This window comes from Mastigoproctus giganteus, chromosome 9 (genome assembly GCF_048544385.1).
Source record: "Mastigoproctus giganteus isolate SK-2022 chromosome 9, ASM4854438v1, whole genome shotgun sequence".
Taxonomy (NCBI): Eukaryota; Metazoa; Arthropoda; class Arachnida; order Uropygi; family Thelyphonidae; genus Mastigoproctus; species Mastigoproctus giganteus.
The window spans coordinates 41,055,860-41,070,977 of NC_143583.1; the positions used below are offsets into that span (position 1 = coordinate 41,055,860).

The 15,118-nt window shown below is 37.7% G+C and overlaps 1 protein-coding gene across 3 annotated transcripts in view; it reads left to right on the top strand.

Moving 5' to 3' along the window:
• The window catches only part of LOC150080164 (uncharacterized), a 150,423-nt gene that overhangs the window by 114,577 nt on the left and 20,728 nt on the right, over positions 1–15,118 (top strand). For all 3 annotated transcript variants that reach the window (XM_090381804.1, XM_090381803.1, XM_090381805.1), the window contains 2 exons: positions 873–1,044; positions 6,423–6,523. In XM_090381804.1, the coding sequence (XP_090237930.1) occupies positions 873–1,044; positions 6,423–6,523 (273 nt within the window). The remainder of the gene's footprint in view (positions 1–872; positions 1,045–6,422; positions 6,524–15,118) is intronic.

Here is a 15,118-nt window from a genome sequence, read left to right on the forward strand (position 1 = left end):
GGTGGTAGACATCAGAGTGCCCAGCACATGGATGACTGGACCCAGGGTATCCCAGTAGAACAATGCCCAAAGCATGACACTGCCGCCACTGGCTTGTGTTCGTCCCACGGTGCATTCAGGTGCCATCACTTCCCCAGGTAAATGACGCACACGTACCTGGCCATCTACATGATGCAACAGGAAACATGATTCGTTGGACCAGACGACATTCTTCCAATCACTCAAGGTCCAGTTTTGATGGTCGTGTGCCCATTGTAGGTGCTGTCACCAGTGAACCGTGGTTAGCATGAGCAATCGGAGTGACCTGCGGCTAAGCATCCCCATGTTCAGCAGGGTTCAATGTATTGTGCATTGTGACACATTACTCCCATCACCAGCATTCTAATTACTGGCTAGTTGCGCCACAGTTGCCCTTCTGTTGCAAATACCATCCAAGAGAGCCTTCGCTCACCTCGAGAATCAATGAGCCATGGTTGTCCAACACCTCACCGGCAGTTCATGGATTTTTCCCTCCTCGGACCACTTTCTGTTGGTACTAACCACGGCTGACCATGAGCACCCCACCAGCCATGCCGTTTAGGATATGCTCTGACCCAGTCATCCGGCCATTACAATTTGGCCTTTGTCAAACTTGCTTAAGTCCACTGCGTTTCCATTTTAAGAACAAGAGTAACACTGATTAACAGAGCTCTGTATTAAGTGTTTTTTATACTGTGTTCTGACCCGTGCACGTGCCATAGTTCACCTGCAGTTGCTTCGATTTGCATAACGACTTGCTGGTCATAATGTTTTGGCTCATTGGTGTATATACATTTAAATCATGGTGTATACATATTTTTATTGATACATATGCTTTTAATTTATCATTTCAGGTGCCAGAGATTAATGAACCTGTAAAAAACAAAAGTGCGCCTGGTAGTCCAATGATGATGCGTGCCTTTGCCCGTTTAGGCAGCTGGGCTGTTTGGGGCAGTCGAACTAACAGCAAAGAACACCTTATACCTGACTCCGGAGAGCTCAAGAGATGGCAGAGTGAATCTAATTGTATGTTTAAGTGACTTTCACCATTCCTATATTTTTTTCTCAATGGCAAAACAGTCTTGAAATTGGTCAGCAATTCTTAGTAAATTAATGAAATAAATAGCTGAATCACTTTATTTTATTTATTGTGATAAAGAAGTTCACCTCAAGAATTGAAAATAAATTTTAATTTCAGGTTCCAATTCATCATCTGAGCAGTCTTTCTATATCCTGCATCAACCTATATAAAATACTTATCTTCTATTTCAGTTGATCACTTTCAAAGTTTTCATTTTCTATGTCTGATTGGAGAGGTCTAGGTTCAAGATTGGACAGGACCTTTGGGAAATTTCTCTGATATTCATCAGAGAAATCCACCAAAGATTCCATCCAATCCAGGCTGCATCATGGACTTGATATTGAGTGGGGGGGTGGATTGGGGGCTACCTACTCATGGTACTTCCCCATGATCCCCTCATTCAGACTCCTATCTGTCTGAATAACATGCAAATCAGCTTGTAAACACAAGACATACATACGAGAGGCATTCGAAAAGTTCACCACCTGAGTATGAAAGGTTTATTTTTTGTTGTAAAAGGATTGTAGGAGCATCAGCGACCAAAGCCATATTGCTTTGTGTATATTTTCTGTAAATTGCATGTATTCTAAAGTCGATTTTCTGTTTGCTGGACGAAAATCCCCAAGTTTTTGGGAAGAAAAAAACATGCTACACTTGCCTGAGACCTACTAACTGAGCTACATTGTGAAAAAGGATTAAAAAAATTCCTCCCATCATCAAGACTTGGACTCTTGTCTTTTCCACCCAGTATAGGGAGGACGGCAGATATAAACCCAAATAAGGGTTTATTTGAGGAGTCTGGTAATATGCTACTTTTCAACGTAGTCCTCTTTGGAGTCAATACTTTTGCCACTGATGCCCAATGTGTTGATTCCAGCTGCAAAGAAAGTTTTATCTTGGGGCCCCAGAAATGTATCCACTGCTGCAATGACATCATTGTTGGTGAGAAAATGGATGCCAGCCAGGTATTTTTTTCGAAATAGGTGAGGTCTAGTGGTGCTAGATCTAGATCTGGTCAGCATGGGTGATGTTCAAGATTTCAAAGTTGCACTCGTGCAGTGCAGCATAGCAATGACAGACATGTGAGCAGGTGTGTTGTCCTGGTGGAACAAAACACCTTTGCTGAGTTTTCTTCTTCTGTGTTTGTCTTTGATATTTTCATGGAAACACCTCATAAGGTCAGCATAATATGCCCCTGTGACTGTCTGGTCTTTCTGAAAGTACCCCACTAGCAACATTCCATGAGGATCTCAATAAACTGATACCATCACCTTGCAGCTGAAGGAATTGACTTGGTTTTCTTTGGAGGAGAGAAGAGTTGTGTTTGGATTGCTCCTTTATCTCTAGCTGAAAGTGAAGGACACTTCTGGAGTGATGGACATTGCAGGTCTTCCACAGCATAGGTTATCTTCCAGGCTCTCACTCCCTTTTTTAAATTCTGCTGCTAACTTCTTAACCATGGAATAGGAAGGGGACAATCTCTCCTAATCATATCCTCATGAATTGACTTTGGTGTTTAGTTTCCATTTTTTTTTATAACAATGGATGACTGCACAGTGACTGATTTGGTCCATCTTTTCATATTCACACAACTTTGTTGATTTCAGGACCCTGCAATTACAAATTTGTTACTGAAACTGCATGAAACCTGATGGGTCATTATTTGAAGTGTTGTACATTAAATACAGAAATTTTTAACCTTGTACCACTACCCTTTCATACTATTTTTGGACGACGTAGATACAAAAATGTATCTACATCGTCCAAAAATATTAATAACAGTTAAACCTTTTCATCATCTTCTGTATTCACATTGCACTTTTTGGACTACACATACACTGGGTATCTTTACATTTTATTAATAGTATCAATCACACAGAGTGCCAAAATTGCCCTATGCTATCTCCTCCAGATGGCAGAGTGTTTTCACATTTTATACCAGCTGGAGAACTAACATCAAAGTCAGTACAGCAAAATTTTATCCAACAAATGAAAGTTAATATATTTTTAGGCAGCTAGGCTTCACCACATTCAATTCTTCAATAAATATTAATTTGACAATAAAAATAAGGTTTGGGCTTTCAAAGACCTGTGTGATTGTTACAGGGATATTAATGTAATTTTCACACTGTAACCTAGGAGTGTATTCAGGGGTGGGCAGAGGGGGCATATGCCCCCTTAACCTAGAATTTAAAATTAACAAAAAAGAACGCAGGAGGTGTTCTAAAAAAACCTCAAAAGCATGGTCACCATGCCCCCATCCCTTACGATGATACCTGGATACACCACTGCTGTAACTTATATTTGTAAGATTAATAACATTAACATAACTAAGTTCTTGAATGGGAAGTCTGTAAAAACAAGTTTGAATTTTTTGCATACTATAGTTATTAATAGTATTCTGATGCTCTTTTGTGAACTGCAAATATTTTTCAGTGTACTTCAATAACTCTCAAATTATCATTAACACAACCTTTGTCTCCCTTTATCTTTCTATCTAAAAGTTTTATTTTCAATGGCAAAAATTCTTCCTTCCAATTTTAATTTTTCCTAACTTAAATGTATCTTGGAAATTAATGTTTGAATTATCATACATGAGAATCAGATTAAATCCCAGTTTGTTCTTTCCTTCCCTTCATTTTGCAAAATCATAACAAAACAAATGATAAGAGATTTCTAACCATATATGTTTTGTTGGAAATTCCAATTTTCATTGACAAGCAGGATAAAATGTGCCGCTCTCTTAAATGCATGAGATATTGGGCAAAATATTGAAAATTGGAATCTGGCTTCCTAATGATTCTACTGAGGCAGCATGCAGTGTTACGTGCATGTGGAGGTTTTATGTATTCATGGACTGATTTGCATGTTGTGCAAGCTGAAAAACCTAAAAGAAAACTCATCAGGGACTAATCCACTCATTTGAGCAGAAGCATAACTAGGATAAGGTGAATGTAGTCCTGGACTATGTGTGCCAAATGAAGTTAAAGAATAACTGATTTTAAAAGTAATTTAAAAATATCACTACAATTTGCTATTATCTAAATAATTATTTTTATTTCATAATTTAATTATGTAAATGAGCAAGTCAGTGCTTTGTTATGGAGAGATTTCTATGTGGACTTCAATGTGGATTGAAATGGATTGCAATTCCAATTCATTGGAAGGAAAGTTCACCATGGGTACAAAATTTTTAAATCAAATACATGACTGTTATTTATACCATGTTATGTGCATATGAAGGTTCCATGTTCCATGAAAGTACTTGGGAAAAGAATATGCTGAACCTGATCATCACCTGTGATTCAGATAGTATCATTGGGTATACTGTAAAGACAGGTAGCAAGGAGCACCCAAGGTGCCCTGCCAATGATTGTGGAACAATTGCTTATAGAGGTAGGCTATTTATAATTCCACTATACAATTGCCTATGCTTAGAGGTAATATGACTGAAATTTATAAGGCTTTAAGTGAGGATAATAAAATGAAGGAGAAATTTTCACATATTAATGCTGCTTAAACCAGGAGGCATAAATTCAAACTGATGAATAGGAGGTATAGAGTGGATTGTGGGAAGTTTTGCTTTAGTCAGCCAGTTGTTAACAAGGTAAAACTGTAGCTGTAATATTATGGATGAGATGGTTATGTGTCCACTTATGTTATATACTGTGCTATCAAGAACAGATGTAGCTACCACTCTGATTAGGCTCTTCAACAATCACTGAAGACCAAGTCCATTATTGTAGAACTAAAACATATAGGATACTAAAACATTGCCTTCTGTCACCATCCAACATTTTTTTTTTTAACTATTTATGCTGCATTAAAGTAAATGCTCCACTCTTATCAGAATACCTAAAGAACCAGTCACTGAATGATTTAATTATCTTTTTGTTTAAGTTTTGCATTACATATAAATAATAACAGATCCTGCAAAAAATTAATAAATAAAATATGAACAGTGACTTGATATCAGATGAACATACACTGTGTTGCCACTTGATTAGGTACATGCCTGCTGTACACACAAATGGTTTGTCCCACAACGTTGCAAGTCATATGACCACAGTTGTGGATATAAATTCAGTAGAACAACCTTTCTAGTATCAGTTAAACACACAAGCCATAGCAAGAATGAGGAAAAGGAGTGATCTAATGGACTTTGAATGTGGTATGGTAGTAGGTGCAAGACATGCTAGACAAAGCATCTCTGAAACGGCAGTTCTCCTGAACTTTTCACGCATCACAGTTTCAAGGGTGTATCGAGAATGGTGCAACAAACGGAAAACATCCTCTCAATGGCACTCCTGTGGAAGAAAATCACTTGTTGATAAAATAGGTCAGAGGAGGATGGCTAGAATTGTGCAAGCAAACAGACGGGCCACAATGTCGCACATCACATCAGAATACAACCTTGGTGCGCAGAACAAAATATCACAACAGACCACTAGTCGCACTTTGTCACGAATGGGCTACAACAGCCGACGGCCACATCGCCTATCTTTGTTATTAATGAAGAACAAGAGAGCATGCCTCCTGTGGGCACAACAACAGCAGCACTGGATTATCGAGGATTGGAAAACAGTTGCTTGGTCTGACGAGTCGAAGTTCTTGGTGCATCATGTTGATGGAAGGCTCAGAATTTGGCAAAATCAATATAAATCCATGGACCCGTCATATCTGACGACTACTGTGCAAGGTGGTGGGGGCGGTGTTATGGTGTGGGGAATGTTTTCTTGGCACATATTGGGTCCATTCATACTCATAGATTCACGTCTGAATGCCACATCATACCTAAACATTGTTGCTGACCAAGTGCATCCGTTCATGTTGACAGTTTATCCTCAGTCAGATAGTTACTTCCAGCAGGATAATGTGCCAGTGCACAAAGCCTGACTCACTCTGAAATGATTCCAGGAACATGACAATGACTTTTCTTTGCTGCAGTGGCCCGCTCAGTCCCTGGATCTCAATCCTATTGAACATCTGGGATGAGCTGGAAAGGGCTGTTCGCCTGCAGGCCTACTGACCTCTGTCAAATCTCAAGGAACTGCGTGACACTCATGTCTGCATGGTACTCCATTCCTGCACATTTTCAGCATCTTGTTTAATCCATGCGTAGATGAATTCAGGCTGTTTTGAACACTTAAGGAGGCTCAACACGCTACTAGGTAGGTGTACCTAATAAAGTGGCAGCACAGTGTATATTACATATACTGAATAGAATTATATATATATATTTTTTTTTTATGTATATTATTTATATATATATTGTTATTTCTTTATAATACACATAAATAATATATATATATATATTATTTAGGCAAAGAAAAGGAAAAGACCTCTCTTGCAGCTGCAGCTGTAACCTTAAGTGTATGTGCAGATATCCACAAAATCGATCGTAACAAATTATGCAAAACAGAGGTATGTAAAATACTATACTATAAAATACTAATTTTCTTGGAACTTAGTTATTTTTTTATTTTTTCTTATATTATTTTCTTATAAAATAATTTCATCAGTTTTAATCAGCAGAACTTCAAATTTGTATAATCAGCATAATTAAAGTTGAATCTTTTATGCCAATTTATTAAAACCATTAAAACTCATCAGGGACTAATTCACTCATTTGAGCAGAAGCATAACTAGGATATGGTGAATGTAGTCCTGGAAATTGATTCACCATGTGTACCAAATGAAGTTAAAGAATTTAAGTCATTTAAAAATATCACTACAATTTCTATTATCTAAGTAATTATTTTTATTTCATAATTTAATTATGTAAATGAGCTAGTCTGAGTTTATTAAATTAATGCATTATTTGATATAAATGCTATACATCAGGGAAATTAAAGGAATTAATGTACATTTGTAAAATATGAAGCTCATCAAATTAATATCAATTACATGAACAGGCGATTCTACCCTAGCAGCAGGTTTCTTCAGCATGTAAGCGTACATGCTGAAGGTGAATATAAGCATGTAAGTAAGCACTTACATGTTTATTTACAGACTTGCATAATCCCATTCCAGCCATGGGATCATACAAGCCATCCACAAATGTAGCTCTTAGTTTAGCAAATTGCTGTATTTCTGCTACATCACTACAGTAATAAATTCAACTTTTTTTCATAATGATGAAGTCACTTCGCTTAATTTTATACATACTTTAGAATCCCATATAATGTCCTTATATTATGGAAAGCCATTTTAACCAACTTTTTAAATATGGAAAGTGAGCTTGTGTTGTTTCAAAATTTTTTCACTGAAGTAGCCAAGATCATGGGACTTTGGTATACTGAATCTGCAAAGTTCTTAAAATTTGCCTAAAAACCAGTTTCTTGGTTTCCATCAACCATCTTTGGGAGGGGGGAAGAAATTATAATTCCACTATATAATTGCTTATATAGAACTAATTGTATTACAAGTAGTGGCTATAATGGCAAAACTAACTTTGCTGCAAAAAATTATATATCTCTATTCACTAGTGTAGCTACCCTTTTTCGGGCCCTATTTAATTAATGAAAATTGCAAAAACAGGAGACAGCCAAAGACACCGGGCCCCTAAAGGGCCCAGGCCTGGAGGCAATTGCCTTGCCTTGCCTGCCTACATGGTAGGCAGGCTACACCACTCTCTCTATTTACTTTCATCAGATAGATCAGAAATTGTCAGTTGAGGAATTGTCTCTTCACATGTGGGTAATTAGACACATTCAGTGTAGGAGCTAACAACTCAAATTTCATAAGTTTTCAAAATGAAAAGAGCTGTAAATGAATTGATAGCTTAACAGTGAGAGTGCACATATACTCAACAATGAAGGACAACATTCCATAAACAGTGTTTGGGTAATACCATATACTGTAAATAAATAGCAGAATATTTCTCTTTACAGAGAAGTGCTATTTATTTGAAGTGAAAGATGGAAACACATGGTGATTTTGCAAAAAATAAAATATGTACAATGTTTTTTGTAGCAACTAATTTTGCCACATAATTAATACTGCTGCCATTATAGCTACATACTTAAATTCTGCTTTTGTACTACTTTTTTTAATTACATTGCATAGCTTGAAACCTTTCAGCTCTAAATTTTATATAGTAGTAGTGGCAAAGGATGCAAGAAAGCAGGCTTATATAGCATCAGCTAAAGAAGAAAAAAAAAGAAAGAAAAAAACACTACACACTTCTCCCATCCATGCTCTCCAAGAATTCGTCTAGTTCTTTGAATTTATTCAAACCATCAACCTCCACAACAGACGGAAGTCGGTTCCAACAATCAACAACCCGCTACCTGAAGACAAACTTCCAAACATGTATCTTGCAACTTTCCTTCTCAACATAAATTTAAGACCCCTCGTGTGTTTGGTCTCGGCAAGGGGAAGAATGCTATTCACATTCAGCTTACTCAATCCATTCAAGGCTTTAAACATCTCAATCAGATCATTCCACAGGTGCCTAGTCTCCAGAAGCTACAATTTACTGCTGAATAGATTAACAGAAGCTGAACAGATTAACAATAGTTGTAGGCAAAAGTGATTCTTGAACTGCTTCCACTAGAATGAGCAGCAGCCTTCAAAGAAAGGTGCTGGGGATTTCAAGAACTGCTGAGAGTCATCATGAAACTAGTAAATACATGGACTGTGTTAGGATAACTAAGGGTAAGAACAGTTGCATACGTATACTTGCATATACACCAATTCTAGGAATATAGTAAATAAATTGGATTAATTTGAAGTGCTGGTAAAGACATCAAATGCAAACATTGTTGGGATATCAGAGACATGGTGTCACTCAAATATAAGGGATGCAGAATTTGATTATGAGGAGTACCATGTGTACAGAAAGGATGGAGAGGAGGGGTTATGCTCTTAGTTAAGAAGCACATAAAATCTAAGACAGTGCATTCAGTTGACATGGGTGTCCGGTGCAACACTGAGTCAGTTTAGTGCACAGACATAAGCATAGAGAATGCAAAAATGAGAGTGCATGTGTGTTATAGGCTTAATGACTCTGATGAATCAAGAAAAACAGCTGTACAGAGAAATAGGGTGGGCCAGTAAATCAGAATATCTTGTAAATGGGGGATTTTAACTTTCCAGATATTGACTGACTGAAACTTGTGGGTTGGTCACTCACAGACTAGCAAGACTTTTATGCAATTATTAGATGAACGTTTCCTACAACAGCATGTTAGAGAAACAACAATGGGGAGCAATACTTTTGATCTGATTATCAGCAGTGATTATTTCTGCATTAAGAATCTGCAGATAAAAGAACCACTAGGTGGCATGATAACAGTATATTGATGTGGGATTTGCTTAAAGATGTAACTACCATCAAGGGCAAAGGGAGGGCTTTTTGCTTTCGTACAGGAGACTACAGTGGTTTCAGAGTTTTTAAATTCTATACAGTGGGACCAACTGATGATGTTACCATCAGCAAATTTTAAATGGGAAGTGTTCAAGAAATTAATCATAGAAGCTACTTGGCTTTTCTTAAAAACTAAAAAATACTCTTCGAGGTATAGGCCTAAATGGATGTCGGATGAACTAATGAAACGTGGCATAGAAGAAAAGTGCACAGATGCATATAAATTATCAGGCGACACAGAAACCTATGGGCATTGGCATTAGTAGAGGCATATGATATAAGAAAGCAAGCTTATGCAACATCAGCCAAAAAAAAACCCCTCCCATTTCACCCCTCCATTCGTTTCAAATGCCTGTCCAGCTCAGCCTTAAATTTATTTAGGCTATAAACTTCCACAACAAAAGATGTTTTGGTTTTTTTTTTTAGGAGCATTAGCAACTAAGGCCATATTGCTCCGGGGATATGCGGTGGTCATTCCCTGACCTTTCCGCATCCTCCATATTTGGTGGTGACGGGCTCGAACCCCGGTCTAATCAAGAAGCGTGTGCTACGCACTGTTGCTCCTTCCCACCTGGCTACGTAGACGCCTATGCCAACCTTTGTATCGTCTGCAAACTTGGACATTAAGCTTGATATACCATCATCAATATCATTTATAAATACAGAAAACAATAATGGACCCAACACTGAGCCCTGAGGGACTCCACTAATAACATTAGTCCACGATGAGCAGTGTCCATTGATTACCACTCTCTGTCTTCTCCCCCTCAATCACCCCTTTATCCATAGCAGCAATTTGCCTCCAATGCCACGCTGCTCCAATTTGTGCAGCAGTCTTCCATGTGCAAAAGTATCAAAAGCCTTTCTGAGATCCAAGTATATAATATCAAAGTTATTCCCTGCATCCAGTTCTTTTGTGACTGCATTATAGTATCCAATAAAATTGGTCAGACAAGACCTCTTTTTAACGAACTCATGCTATGTCTTAACTATTACTACAGTCTTGTCTAGATGATCTTGCAATGCTTCTTTAACCAGTGATTCCATTATTTTCCCTGGAACACGAGTTAAACCAAAGGGTCTATAGTTACCTGTGTTACCTTTTGAACCCCCTTTGTGAATTGGTGATACATTTGCACACCTCTAGTCCATGGGGACCTCCCCTAAGTCCAAGTAAGCTCTCATAATTATGACTAAGGGTTTGCTTACTTCCTTTGCTGCCTCCTTTAATCAGTGGTGTATTCGGCCGGAATGCACCAGAACGACATCCCGGTACTTTTTTCTAAATGTCCTAATAGAAAATCATTAAATTTATACACCTAATATTATTAAACAATGGCATAATCAAAGGGGAGGGAAAAATATCTATTTTACCCATTGCTACTAAAAATATATATTAATAGTAATCTTTAAAATTAATAATTTCTTTTAAAATTTATTTAAAAACAAAAATATAATTTTTGCAATAAAACTTGGACGTTTCTTAGTAAAGTACAATGTGTTAGATAAAGAGATCCAACGAATGAGATATACTGTGATGCATGCAAACACTGCATTTTGATTCACCATGAGCTGAATACTAGAACTGGTTGTTCTATGAACCGCGAGTCTGAAGTCTGATTCAGTTACTGTACAGTCAATGTGCCATTATCATATAGTCTTCTGGAGAACGAGCGTTCCGGCAGAAGTGTTTTAGCAATACACTTCTGCCTTTAATATAACTGGATAGATTCCGTCCACCCCGATTATTTTTTATGTTTAACTTCAACAATTTCTCCTCCACTTTGCTCTCAGTTATTACAAAATCACTTAGCTCCCTGTTAGAGTTTGATAAACTTCTGGCACTTCCCTCATTGAATAACTCCCCATGTGTGAATGTAGATGCAAAATACTCATCATCAATATTAATAGTCAACCCATCTATGTTAAGTGGTCCAATCTGATTCATCCCTTTCCTTCTAGAGTTTACATAAGTAAAGAACTCTTTGCTGTGTTTCTTTGCATCCTTTGCCAATGATTTCTCATAATCTGCCTTCGCCTGCCTAACCTCCTTTGTGACTTGATTACAGACTAGTTTATATCTGCCATAGGATTCTGTCACCTGATACTTTATATGCATTCCATACATTTTTCTTCTCTGCCACAAGCCTCATTAGTTCATCTAACATCCACATTAAGGCCTAAACATTGAACATTATTTCTTAGTTGGAATGAAAAGCCTGGTAGCCTCCAAAATTAAGTCCCCGAAGGACTTAATTTTGGAGGCTTCCCATTTAGAATTCAACATTGGTAACATTATCAGTTGATCCCACTGTAGTCACCTTTACAAAAGCAAAGGCCCTTCCCTTTAGCCTTGATGGTAGTTACATCCTTAAGTAATTCCCACATCAGTACATTGTGATCACTGTCACCCAGTGGTTCCTTTATCTGCAAATTCTTAATGCATGAATAATCACTGCTGATAATCAGATCAAGGGTATCACTTCCTCTGGTTGCCTCTCAAACATGTTGCTGTAGAAAACAGCCATCCAATAAATGCACAAGTCTTTGCTAGTGTGCAAGTGACCAATCCACTAGTTCCAGTCAATATCTGAAAATTTAAAATCCCCCATTATAAGACATTCTGATTTACTGGCCGACTCTTATTTCTCTACACAAATGTTCATTATAATCATCAGATTCATTAGGCCTATAACACACACCTACTATATAAACAAGTCTGTAATTAAATCACAAAGGAGGTCAGGCAAGCGAAGGCGGATTATGAGAAATCTTTGGCAAACAATGCAAATACTTTACTTATGTAAGCAATAGAAGGAAGGGGACGAATCAAATTATTACAGTTGATATACTGTTCAAGGCTTAGATCTAAATGGATGTCAGATAAACTGCTGAAACAAGTGGCATAGAAAAAGGTGCACAAGATGCATATAAATTATCAGGTGATTCAGAAGCCTATGGTAAATATAAATTAGTCTATAATGAAGCCACAAAAGAGGTTAGGCAAGCTAAGGCAGATTATAAGAAGTCTCTGGCAACGAATGCAGAGAAAAGCAGCAAAGACTGACTTCTTTAAACTCTAGAAGAAAGGGGATGAATCAGATTGGTCCACTTGACATTGATGGTTCGACGTTACCTGAGCAAGTTGATGATTCTGCTCAGGTAGTCGACAAATTGAATGCGTATTTTTCATCTACATTTCATATGTGAGGAATTCTCGAGGGAAGTGGAGACCAGAAGTTTATAAAACTCTAACAGAGAGCTAAATGATTTTGTAATATCGGAGAGGAAAATGGAAAAGAAATTGAAGCTGTTTGTTTGTTTGTTTGTTTGTTTCGGGATTTATTGGGCGTATCGGCAACTATGACCATAGTGCACCAGAAATTGAAGCTGAACATAATAATGGCACTTGGGGTGGATGGACTTTATCCAGTAATATTAAGGGAGGCAGCAAAGAAAGTAAGCAAAACTTGAGCCGTAATTATGAGTGTATTCTTGGGTTCATGGGAGGTCCCCACAGACTGGAGATGTGCGATTGTATCCCCAATTCACTAAGGAGGGAGATCAAAGGATGATACAAGCAATTACAGACCTGTTAGTTTAACTTGTGTTCCAGGGAAAATAATGGAGTCACTGGTTAATGCAGGATCATCTAGACAAGGCTGCAATTATTTAACAGTATAGGGTGCGTGGAGTGATAATGGCTGCACTTACCTTTTTATGGGTTTGTTAAAGGGAAATCTTGTTGGAACAGTCTGATTGGTTACAAAAATGTGGTCCAAAGGAACTGGATGCAAAAAATAATTTTGATATAACATACTTGGATTTCAGGAAAGCTTTTGATACTGTTGCACATGGAAGACTGGTGTACAAATTGGAGCCAATCCACCCAATTCACAGATACCATATAGCACTTTAAAATGTCAAAGTTCCTTCTTCTGAACTTAAATCCAGTGCCTTTACCTTTAACTACTACAACATCTTCCTTCATCTTCCATCTGACGATTGCATGATCACTTCCTGAGAATGGTTCCTGTACTTTAAGTCCTGTGATGTCATCTAATACTACAAGCCTACAACAGGTACAAGTTGATCTGTATTAGTAGAACAAATAACGTCAGAAAGGCCAAGGCTGCATATCAGAAAGCATTGGCCAAGAGATCAAAGAATGGGAACAAGGAAATTTTCATGTATGTTAATACATCAAAGAAGAAAGCTAATCAGATTGGATTGTTGTGCACTGGGTGTGGGAATGTCTTAGATAACCCACTGGTGTTGTGGATGAATTGAATAGGGACTTTGCATCAGTCTTTACTGACAAAAGACCCTTTATGCTGAGAAGAGGCTGCACGAGTGAAGCTGAGCAATATGAAATTAGTGATGTTGTAATTACAGATGATTGTTTATTAGAAAATCTTTGAGCATAAAGGCAAATAAGACTCCTGGAGTTGATGGCATATAGCCTGTAGTTTTGAGGGAGAGTGTGAGGGAATGTATTGAACCATTGAGGTTAATTATGAGGGCATCTTTGGACTCAGAGGAGATTCCCTTGGATTGGAGAAGTGCCAGAGTATCACCAATACATAAAAGCAGTTCTAAGAGTGAAATTAGTAACTACAGACCAGTTGGTCTGACTTCAATGGTAGGAAAAATCTTAAGAGGCAATGATTGAGAGTGCAATCCAGGAACAGTTAGATTGATATGGCATTCTGAAGGACACACAAGATGGCTTTGTTAAGAGAAAATCGTGCTTAACTAACTTAGTAGGCTATTTTGACAGTTACTCATGAGCTGGATTTTTGGAACAATTTCAACATAATTTATTTGGATTTTAGTAAAACATTTGACTCTGTCCCTCATGAGAGGTTACTGTATAAGCTTGAACAGGTTGAAATTACTGAAGAGATTCTAAGATGGATTTCTGGCTGTTTGCAGGGCAGAAGGCAGAGGGTTGTGATTAATGGATATTCTTCAGATTGGTGTAACGTCAGGAGTGGGGTTCTTGGATCACTGTTGTTTCTCATTTTCATAAATGACATCGTCAAAGGGATGGAAGGTGATGTTAAAATTTGCAGATGATGTAAATATTGGCAGAATCATTAATGATCAGTGCTCTTTTAGGATGACTTGAACAGACTTCAAAGATGGTCAGAGACACCAAATTTTTTAATGCTGCTAAATGCAAGGTCTCACACTCGGGGGAACAGCAACCCACAAATAAATTATACACTTGTTGGGGTTGAATTAAAAATGGTGGAGGAGGAGGAAAGGGATCCAGGAGTTACAATACTGGCACATGTGAAGTTTTCTGAACAGTGTATACAGGCAGTCAGAAAAGTCCATGGTGTCCTATCAATTGTTTATCAAACATTATCCTGTAGAGATAGGGAGGTCATAATCCCACTGCATAAGGCAATTGTAAAACAACATTTGGAATACTGTGTTCAAGTATGAAGACCTCATCTGAAAAAAAGACATTCAGTTTCTTGAAAGGGTCCAAAGGTGGGCAACTCAAGTGGTGAGATTGGTAGAAGGACGACTGTATGACTGAGGAGAGACTTTGATTATGTGGGCTACAGAGGCTGGCAACCCGGAACCTCAGAGGTTTATAAAGCTCTAAGAGGGATTAGTAAAATCAGAAAGGTAGA